An 11,416-nucleotide genomic window follows, 5' to 3' on the forward strand; every position below is an offset into this window, starting at 1 on the left:
ATCTACAAGCTCACACCGCGTCCGCGTGGCAACGCGTTGTGAGCTTGTAGATCTGTCCCTTTTTTGACGCGGGCGACACGGAGCAGGTAGACCCCCCCCCCCCACACACACACACACACACGCTGCACTGGACGAGAAAATGCGGGAGCTTCTAAAAACAAACAAACAAACAATATAAACAAAATATAGAATAATATGAAAGCAGCTTAAAGAAGAGGGCATTATGTTTAGGTGAGTGTTTAGTGTTTAATGGCAAAATAATGTGGCTTTTTGACTTTACCGTCGAAACGTTATTCGTGTAATTATTGCTCTATGTTGTACAGCTGTGTTTGTTTTATGTCGGAGCATTGGAGGCTAATGGATATTTATACGGCTTTTATTTAACAATATTAGAGCTCTGTGTCAAAAACTCTACTTAAACTATAGCTCTAGCTACTTAAACTATAGCACTGTATATTCTTGACGGGAGTTGCTGAAATGATAGTATTATTACAACCATTGTGTCGACGCTGTCGTGTCAACATAGTTTTAACTGTCGGCCAGCTGGCGTTGCTATTTAGTTTTTTGGACATGTAATTAAACATAAACTGCATGCCACACGTTAATTCAAAAAGAGAGAATAATATGAAAGCAGCTTAAAGAAGAGGGCATTCTGTTTAGGTGAGTCACGTGTTTAGTGTTTAATTTCAAAATAATGCGGCTTTTTTACTTTACTGGGGAAACTTTATTTGTGTAATTTGCGCTGTTGTACAGCTGTGTTTGTTTTGTGTTGGAGCATTGGAGGCTAATGGCTGTTATCAGTGGCGGAAACTCCGTGGGTTCAGAGGCGCGATTGAACCCCCTGGCATTTTGGCAAAGGCGCGACTGAACCCACTGCATTTTGGCAAAATATATCTATATGCACTGCAGTAAATTATGCACCCACTGACTGTCCACTGAAATTCCCCCTCCCCAGTGGTCATGTTGTCATGCACGTAGTCACATATGCTACCTTTACGAGGGGTTACAAGATAGGTGTTGGGCCGCCGCGTATGCCGCATGCAAATGCTAATAAGGTGGCTTTTGTTCGAAAAAACAAAACTCGTTTTTTTTCCACCGCTGGGGGGGGGGGGGGGGGGGGGGCGCTGCTTGAACCCCCTGCCGTTATAAGAACTTTCCGCCTCTGGGCCTGTTATGGATATTTATACGGCTTTTATTTAACAATACTAGAGCTTCCCGTGTGTCAAAAACCCCACTTAAACATAGCACTGTATCTTCTTGACGGGAGTTGCTGAAATGATAGTATTATTACAACTATTGTGTCGACGCTGTCGTGTCAACATAGTTTTAACTGTCAGCCTGGCGCTGCACTGGACAAGAAACGCGCGCTTCGAAAATAAAACAATATAAACTGGGTCACACGTTAATTCAAAAAGATAGAATAATATGAAAGCAGCTTAAAGAAGAGGGCATTCTGTTTAGGTGAGTCACGTGTTTAGTGTTTAATGGCAAAATAATGCGGCTTTTTTTTTTACTTTACTGGGGAAACTTTATGTGTGTAATTTGCTCTGTTGTACAGCTGTGTTTGTTTTGTGTGGGCGTTGGAGGCTAATGGCTTTTATGGATATTTATACGGCTTTCATAGTTTCATTTAACAATATTAGAGCTTCCCGTGTGTCAAAAACCCTACTTAAACATAGCACTGTATCTTCTTGACGGGAGTTGCTGAAATGATAGTATTATTACAACCATTTTGTCGACGCAGTCGTGTCAAGTTGTCAACATACCGGTAGCTACAACTGTCAGCCTGGCGTTGCTATTCCGTTTTTGGACACATAATTAGGCCTATATCAGTCATACTAGTAATAACTAAACTACCCTATTGGTGACAGGTGAGCTTGTACATAATCTGTTTTCCTATAAAACTGTAGGCCTGCTACTGCTTTTTTTAATATCAAAGTGTGGACAGTCTGTCTGTCTGTGGGCTTGGAGTCTCCTGCAGCAGCTAACATGCAGTTAAAACTTTTGAAATGCATGAAATTTGCATAGAAGCTATATTTATTTAATTGGGTATATAGCCTATATATACCAGAGGTGAATACTTCCTAACTGTCAGGGCCACTAGGGCCCAGGAGGGGCCACCAAATCCACAGTCCTGGTTGGAGGGAAGCTCAGGGGTGCTAATTTGTGTTCCTGTTTTGTTTTCAGGGTGCTCCAGCTCCCGGGCACCCCTGTAGTAGTTGCTGCCGCTGTAGCCGAATAGTGGACAACTCACCCTGGTGCGTGCCTGTTTTTCCTCCCAGAATTTTCCCCAGTGAGGGGGGATAACTTTGTAATATTATGCTATTGGCTGTTTGTATTCTTTTTGGAAAAAATATATAAAGATACTCCTGTGGAAAGGTGATATTATTTTTAGTTATATTGACCCTATAAACAATTTAGTATTTAGTATATGTAAGGTTTTGCACACTCAAATGGTACCTCGTCAGATAATCCCCACATTATCCTACAACAACTTCTGTGAACAGACTTCACTGTAGTAGCTTTTAATAAATTATATTTGTACTTGAAAGTTTACAGTTAAGATAAATTCAAAGTCCAGCCGTCTGCTGTCCAGCCTCTCCCACCAACCCCTCACTGGGGAAAATTCCGGGAGGAAAACGAAAAAGGGGTGAGTTGTCTTGTTACCCTGTAGCCTAACTACTGTCCATTGTGTCAAGCACCTTTTTAATGTCGGACACAGGAGACGTTTTGTTGTGAACTTACACCGTGATTCAAGGCACCAGCAGCAACGATATTATGTTGTGTCATCATGATTTGTCTTTTTGGGGGGAATCAGGGCAGATGCTGATATTTAGAGAATGTTAGAGAGGCACCACAGGGTGTGAAACTCCCTAAAAAAAGGGCACTTTTGGCAAAACAATTTAAATGAATAATGAAAGAGCGAAAATAGCCAATCTACAAGCTCACGCCGCGTCGCGCTGCGACACGTCGAGAGCTTGTAGATCGGCTATTTTCCGGGACGCCACCGACGACCGTGCAACTATTTCAGCCACTGAAGAGTGCAGCTGGGTACGACATGGATCTTTCGACAAATTCTCTGAAGGCAAAAATGCTGCATGCGCACTGCACTCTAGTTCAGGAGAGTTTGGGGGAAAAAAGGCAAATTCTCCTGAATGCTGCCTTTGGGTATTATATGTCATGGAATGGAGAGGGGGAGGCATTTGCATTTAATTTATTTCACCACAGTAAATACTGTGCTCAATGTCTGGAGAGGACAGGTTTTTCTTTTTAGAGAGATTGGTAGAAGCATAAGGGCAGGGTCTTAAACCCCCCTTTTGATGTCTATGTGTTGTATGATTTTTCTTCAGGTCAGATTTACAGTAAAGTAGTGATTGATGTTGTGTATGATAATATGACCGTGCACTGTCTGAAGATGGATTGGCCACTGACGGTGGATTTATTGACAAATTCTCTCATTTCAAACATTTCTGCGGCTCTAGTTCAATTCTCCTGAATGCTGCCTTCGCTGTGGTTATGGCATGGAAAGGAAATCCCGTTTTGGACTAAATAATGCGAAAATAGCTGATCTACAAGCTCACAACGCGTCGCGCTGCGACACGTTGTGAGCTTGTAGATCAGCTATTTTCGGGGCACAACCCAGCACTCTTTATCCACTTGGAGACGCAGGTGTGGATTTCTAAACAAATTTGTTCAACGCCAAAATATACTGTGTTCAAGTTCAGGAGACTTTGGGGAAAAAAGCTATTCTCCTGAACGCTGCCATCCGGCATGGTATATTGGAAAGGAAAGGAAAGGAGTGGCATTTGCGTTTCTTTCACCATGTAGTAAAGGGCAGTTGTTTTACAGACGAGGGTAAAAGGGCAGGTGATGAAGCCCCCTTTGATGTGCAAATCTGCTCGAGAGGACATATTTTTAGAGATCGGGTTCAGGTTTATATATTTGTTGTTGGAGATTGGTAGAAAGGATTGATTGGTAGAAGGCCAGGGGACTGAGTGAAGCCCCATTTGATATGAATACGTGTGCATGTGTTGTATGATTTGTCTTTAGGTCAGAGTTTCAGTAAAGTATACAGTAATCATAATGATTGTTTTGGGAGTCAGAGGTACAGTAACGATATGTCTTTGATTTGTTTTGGAGGCAGAGGTACAGTAAATATATGTTTATGTTGTTTGTTTTGGAGGCAGAGGTACAGTAAAGATATGTTTACCGGTATGTGATTTGTTTTGGAGGCAGACTGATGTACATGAGGTGATGTTTGTCCTGAAACCCGATAAGCAGGAACACTGTGCTCTTGTCGCAGACAGCGAACATCACACAAACACCGCCAGTGTATCCTTAAAATGAGGATGTGCAAGTGTATCAAATTGACTGTGAATGAATTAGATTCAGAATCCTGTGGATACAGAACAAATTGTCTCTTCATCTGTTAGCTCGGTCAGGACACCAAGGTTTTTCTGCATTATGCAGATGATGAGTGGGCAGATTTATTTTTAAGACATTTTAGACCTGAGGCCGATTTCTAAAAACAAAACGTTTTTTATGAAAAACCGTCGGTGGTGCTGCTCAACCATTTTTCAACCCAGAATTATCTGTATTTTTTTAATTAATCTTTTTATAATTTTTATCCCATGATTTTGTAACCCATTTTTCACCCCTGTGTCAATCAACTAATGTGATCCTGGGCTCTACACACCCTCCACCAACCTAGTCCCCATATATGGGGGACAAGGGGAGACCAACCTAGTCCCCATATATGGGGGACAAGGGGAGAGCAACCTAGTCCCCATATATGGGGGACAAGGGGAGAGCAACGGACTTGAACTCATGCTTCCTTCATGCCTGAGTGTCCAAGTTGCTCCTTTTACACCTGACGGGGGAGTTTCCCTGGTTGGACGTATAGCGCGTGGAAGGAACACGTTATTCCAACCAGTTCCTTATTTCCCCTCCATCAGGCGCCCCGGCTGGCCAGGGGAATTATCTGTATTTGGCCCCCATCTGAACATAATTGTCCCAGGGACCTCCCCCCCAGAAGCAAAGATTTGAGTTAAAAACGTTCGCTCTGAAAGAATATATATTCAAGGATTTGTGCCACATTTTCATTGTTATTTTGATCAACCTTTGCCTGCTGTTATCTCTCCTAATGGTAGCCTCGGAAACCGCAGGCGTTTGGTTTGGTTATGTTATAATGGTTCCAACATCAATACTGCATGTTTTGGGTCTGAGAGACTATTTAAAATGTCAAATGCCAAATCAATGATGGTCCTTGATATGAAAAGGGATGAAAACAACTGCAGCAGTGTACTGACTGACTCCAGTTTAATGTGTGTGACGCTCACAAGACAACCAGTGTCATCATTTCATTCGGTTGCTTCTCCAGATCATAAGATAATTAAGTACGGTCACGTCAACACGCCCTCTGGTCAACAATCAATTCATAATGGCTGCCGTTATTATGCTGTTGTATTCTAAACAGATGGGTCTTTCATATCATATTCTATAGAGGCCTTTCAAATATCCCAGCATGAGCTGTCCCTTGTGAGACACGACTCAACAACACATCTAACTGGTATCTCATGTTAAAATAAAATGTAGGAAACATAGCGACCCGTAAAAATGTTGCTTGGGAACCAGCGTGTATGTGACTAATTGATATCTGACCTCAGACTGTAAGGTGTGGTGTGGGTCAGCACACCTGCATTGACTCGCCTGACTGATTATTGGGTTAACGCATACTACAACTCTCTCTCTCTCTCTCTCTCTCTCTGTGTGTCTCTCTCTCTCTCTCTCTGTGTCTCTCTCTGTCTCTCTCTCTCTCTCTGTGTCTCTCTGTCTCTCTCTCTCTCTGTGTCTCTCTGTCTCTCTGTCTCTCTCTCTCTCTCTCTCTCTCTCTCTCTCTCTCTCTCTCTCTCTCTCTCTCTCTCTCTCTCTCTCTCTCTCTCTCTGTGTCTCTCTCTGTCTCTCTCTCTCTCTGTGTCTCTCTGCTGGCTCAAGTCCCCATCAATTACCTCCCCTCAGGACGCTAGCTGTGTGGAGACATTCGCTACATCTCTATCCTCGCGGCCAGCTCAGCGCTCTCTCTCTCTCTCTCTCTCTCGCCTGTATACCGTGTCTCTAGATGGGTGGGAGAGAGATATATGGACAAAAGAATAGCCTGCCCTGGTGGTGCATTGATCACTGTCTGTCTGGTCTGTTAGTTTTCTTTGGTGAAAAAAGGTATAGGCGACACATTTTTGTCATAGTTTTACGTGACAAAATCAACACTACAAGGTGTTCACAGGGCTTATAGTTCTCAGTCCTGGGGACGGGTTTCAATCCTTAGGATTTCATAGGAGTCATTTAATGAGATCAGTGCAGATGTGCAAAAAAACATTTTCAGTCTTGGGATTTGTTTTGGCTTTAAGCCCATTTTAAGTCCCATGCAGTGTCCCACTAATAACAGGGTGATTAACATCATGTCACTTAATCTGTTTAAATAAACAGATGCACAGTTACTTCTTTCATTTAGGGTTGTATATCTACTCGACTTCTGGTGTCCCTCTCTTTAAATCTTGTCCACAGACAATTAAGGAAATGGTTTGGCCCAATCAGTCCGGGTGCAGGTGTGTTCATTCTTGCCAACCTGATTTAAAGTCTTGAACACCATTTTGACTATTTTGGTTGGTTTTCTTGAAAGAAATAAAGTTTGTATAGTTTGTAGTTTCTGTTAGTAAAACTACACCACCCAGCTCAACAACAGGTTGTTGTTACGTTGTGAGCTTGTAGAGCTGCTATGTTTCGGCTAAGCAGAGCATGGTGACTGATAGCCGCAATTTGCAACTCTAGATTTTTTAATAATGGGATGAATCTAGAGTTGCAATACCCTCCATTGACTCCCCACTCGTCCAATTTGCGTTTGCGATCTGCTTGTATTTAAACAACGTTAAACTCACCAACATTGCAGCTCTAATAGGCCAAGCTTGGATTATCCTCTTTCATTCTGCCGAGCTTTTGTGTCATAAAAGTCTCTCATATTGTTTTACCAATACTTTTGTACTTTTTTAATACTCAAGTAAATATTGAATTCCAGACTTTCTACATTACAGTATTGAATCTTGATACTTATAAGTGAATGCGAATACTTTATTTTAGGGTTTTTTGGTTTGTGCCGCGAAGAAGGCTCTGTGACCTCTTTTCCACCGGTTGGTTCCCAGTGGGAACCGGTTCAGTTCTTTTCCACCGGTTGGTTCCCAGTGGGAACCGGTTCAGTTCTTTTCCACCGGTTGGTTCCCAGTGGGAACCGGTTCAGTTCTTTTCCACCGGTTGGTTCCCAGTGGGAACCGGTTCAGTTCTTTTCCACCGGTTGGTTCCCAATGGAACCGGTTCAGTTCTTTTTGGTTCTTATTCCAGATGAGCCAGAGCTCCAAAATTGGTGGGAAAAACTAGAGCAATATTAAATTGTTTATAGGATCAATACAAGTAAATTAATACATGATAACTCTTCCACAGTAGTAGCTTTTTCATATTTTCGATTATGTTGCATATTTTCCTACATAATGCCTCATTTGCATATTTAAAAATGTAAAATTTGTAATACAATAAATCATTGTCTTCGTGTAAGTACAGTACTCAATTGGGGAACTTTCATGGTGACAACAATCTAATTATATAGGTATGGTTTTATCCACTCAATTCATAATTAACGTTCCAATTATGGAGCTCTGGCTCATGGACTAAGAACCACAAAGAACTGAACCAGTTTCCCATTGGGAATCAACTGGTGGAAAAGGGGCCTAAGTGTGTGCGCGTGCATGTGTGTTTGCACGCACGCGTGTGTGTGTGTGCGCGTGCATGTGTGTTTGAGGGTGTGCGCGTGTGTGCGTCCGTGCGGATCCGAGGTGTTAAATACCGGAGGTGATAGCGCTGTGCGAGGTGACGGCTCCCCCGCCACGTTGAAAGCTAGCGGTATCCAATTTTCCCCAGCGATGGCCGCCGGCCCGCCGCGTTACTCAATCTCCATGTTGTGATGGACACCTCGCGGGAACCTGGCACCTCCGCGCCGTTAGCTAAACCGTCAGACACGCACGCCGCGCGCACACGCAAAACCTTTCAGCCATGATGCCTTTGACATCTGCTAATCCATCGAGACCTGGAACGCATCTCTGTCGCCTTATATATAGCTTTTAACTACTTTAACTTTAGCTGTTGTTAAAATAGCAGATCAGGTTTTATGAACAAACTTATGTTTCTATTCGTTGACATCTTTGCAGGTGGGAATTCTCTACTTTGGGGTATCTGGTTCAACAAGTTTTAGATGGTCATATCTCCTTCAATTATTGTCCAATTTCATTGAACGATGCATCATATGAAAGCTTACATTCTGTACTTTAATAATCTGTAATCTGTAAAAATCGAGTTGTGGGCCTTTTTGCTGGATTCTGTCACATATATCAAACAATTTTATGTCAACTAAGGACACCAAAAGATGAAATGTAATTTGCCAGTCGACCCCCATCGGAAAACATGTTGTTCCAGACTCACTCCTCCTATATATCGCCCCAGAAGGCAGCAAATATTTGACCAAACACATTTTTGTGTGTCCTTCTGTCACATTAGATATAGTTTTGAGAAACCTGGTCTGGTATTTAATGACATAGAAACATCTTTTCTATGTCTGCAGGTTTTTCAGAAAACTTTCACGATTTAGAAGAAGACATTTATAGAGATTCGGTCTCGGGTCTCGATGGGCTAATAACCCTTCCTCTGGTGGAACCCTCCCCTCCCCTCCGTTGTGGTCAGTCTGTATTCACCCCTGCTCTCCTCTCTCCTCATCCTCTCAGACACCGGGAACTCGGGAAGCCAAAACGCCAGGCACGACCGCCGACGCCATGATTGACAGCCAGCAGCCGAGTTGAGGAGAGGACCTGTCACTCAAACTCAAACCCTATCGGACGTGTCTGTCGGAAAGGAAAGAAGAGAAGAGAGACGAGGGGCTATCGCTCCTGGAGTGGAACGGACGGACGAACGCACGCCGCCCGCCCGACCCCCCTCACCCCACCCCTCCTCCTCCTCCCAGCCCAGCCCCCCACCACCCGCCCGACCTTCCCCCCCACCTCATACGGCCTTTTTTCTCACTCCCTTCCTCTCCCTCCTCTTAATCTCATCTGGAGGACGGTGCCCTGGAAGGCGACCGACTGGGGCACGAATATAAAAAGCAGACACAAAAGAGACAAAAACAGCAAAAATAAATCTTATCTTGGCATCCTCGCCGTCATAAAGGAGAAGACTCTCTGGGGGGCGACTCTATCTATCTCTCGTGCGGCCTCTCTTCTCGTCCCTCTTCGTCTCGTCTCTCTCAGTGGAAGTTGGATTATCGCGTACTGAAGAAGAAAAAAAAACTAACCTCCGTTTCCCTCGGAGAAGAAGACGGCATATTATCGAGGCTTTGAGTTTGAGGCGCCTCTCGAGTCTCATATATTTATACGTTTTTGGAAGTATAGATCCAGGGCATCGTCGACGAGGAGGAGGAGGATGGCATCGATGTGTTGTTTCCCCGTGGCGGGGCCACCAACACTGCCCATGTTCCTGGGGGCCACGGCGGTGATGGTCCTGGCCGTGTGTCTGACCGGGCCTGGACTCGGGTTCGGGTCGAGGTCGGGCCCTGGGGGGCCGGCCTGGGGGGCCCAGGCGGCCATGCAGCACTACCCCGCGGCCTGGGGCCACTACGACGTGTGCAAGAGCCAGGTGTACACGGACGAGGGCCTCACCTGGGACTACATGGCCTGCCAGCCCGAGGCCGCCGACATGACCAAGTACCTGAAGGTCAGCGTGGACCCGCCCAACATCACCTGTGGAGACCCGCCCGAGACCTACTGCGCCCTGGTGAGTTACCTTTAACCCTTTAGACCTACTGCGCCCTGGTGAGTTCACTAACACTTTTTATCAATTCACCCATGGCTGTGCTCCTCTTCGTACCCATTGGTTGCTGTTTGATGGTTGGACAAAAATCATCTCTCTCCATCCACTATACCATTGAAATAACGTGTTTTTTCAGTTTCTTTGTATTGAGATCCTGTGCACTCGTTTTTGGTGCGTAGATCTTGTTGAACTGGTCATTTTACAAGTAGTCCAAAAAGTGTGGGCACCTCTTCTCTTGTCAAAAAGGTTGTAAGGCAGAAACCTGTGACCTTGTAGCATGTTGTGACCGTAGGTGTAGAATGTTGTAACGCAGAAACCTGTGACCTGTAGCATGTTGTGACTTTAGGTGCGCATCAGTGTGATGACATTGCGTAGAGTGGTCAAATGAGCAAAAGAGGTGGCTGAATTGTGCCTGAATAATGTGTGTTTATATTAACTGTGAAGACATTGAAGGGTGTGATAATAAGCCCAGAACCTTGGCAGAGTACTTATTATGAATAGTCTGTGGAAGTGTGAGTTCTGCTACTGTAAGCTCGGCCCTTTGATATCCTTCTCCTGTCACTCACAGCAGCTCACAGATCTTGCTGCCGTGGTTTGAACATTGTTGTTACTTCTCATAGGCAGATATATTACTCATTTTTAGTTATGTTTTCAAACTCTCCGTGGGTGATTGTAATCTGTGGGAAGTATTGGTGTTCTCATGATGTTTGGGTGCAGTGGACAGACGGTTAGGACAGATTCATACTAGTCCCGGGGACCACTAGGGATGTTGAAAAAAGTCAGAAATCGACTATTGTGTAAGTAGCCTTGCCGAGCCATGAGACCCATAGGGCAGGAGCCTATCTCCTGTTTGTGTAGCCATGAGGCAGCTTGATGTACAAGTACACCCCCTGGACATGACGCTAGTATGTCACAGGGACTTACCCCCCAATCCCACCCTTGATGCTGAGTGTCAAGCAGGGAGGCATTGGGTCCCATTTTGTACAGTCTTTGGTATGACTTGGCCGGGGATCGAACCCCGACCTCCCAGTCTCAGGGCGGACACTCTAACCACAAGGCCACTGGCACTGTGGTTAGAGTGCACTATTTCACTATTGTGTACTGAAACTAGATGAAAACTATTCAAGGGACTAATGACTAGAAATGTGCTGCCAAAAACAACACTGTATCCAAAACACACAACACAAGAAAGTAAAGGAAAGCGGTCGTAATCCATCTTCAAATGTAAATATTACAGCGTTATGTACAGTATATCCACTTCATATCCAGGATTTAGTGCTGAACGTCTTGTTTTGGCTGAAAAGAAAACGGCGCTTACATTTTAAAGAATTTGTCAAAGTGACAAAAGTTTGGATGAATCACATTAAAATGCTCATCACATTAAGACGATGGTGGTGGTGGGTGGTGTGTCCTTAAGAACTGTTGATTTCGCTAAAAAACTAAAAATCAACAAAGACACTATAAAACATTTATAAACTAAACTTCCAGAGGGAGTTGAAAATAAATCCTCACTTCAGGA

The 11,416-nt window shown here is 44.2% G+C and overlaps 1 protein-coding gene across 1 annotated transcript in view; it reads left to right on the forward strand.

Moving 5' to 3' along the window:
- Positions 1–9,672: 9,672 nt before the first annotated feature.
- The window catches only part of ntng1a (netrin g1a), a gene marked incomplete at both ends in the record, with an annotated part of 113,961 nt that continues 112,217 nt past the window's right edge, over positions 9,673–11,416 (forward strand). Inside the window, one exon of the mRNA XM_080793265.1 lies at positions 9,673–9,861. Within this exon, the coding sequence (XP_080649391.1) occupies positions 9,673–9,861 (189 nt within the window). The remainder of the gene's footprint in view (positions 9,862–11,416) is intronic.

The sequence above is a fragment of the Protomyctophum bolini genome (assembly GCF_963924005.1).
Source record: "Protomyctophum bolini genome assembly, chromosome: 21".
Classification (NCBI taxonomy): domain Eukaryota; kingdom Metazoa; phylum Chordata; class Actinopteri; order Myctophiformes; family Myctophidae; genus Protomyctophum; species Protomyctophum bolini.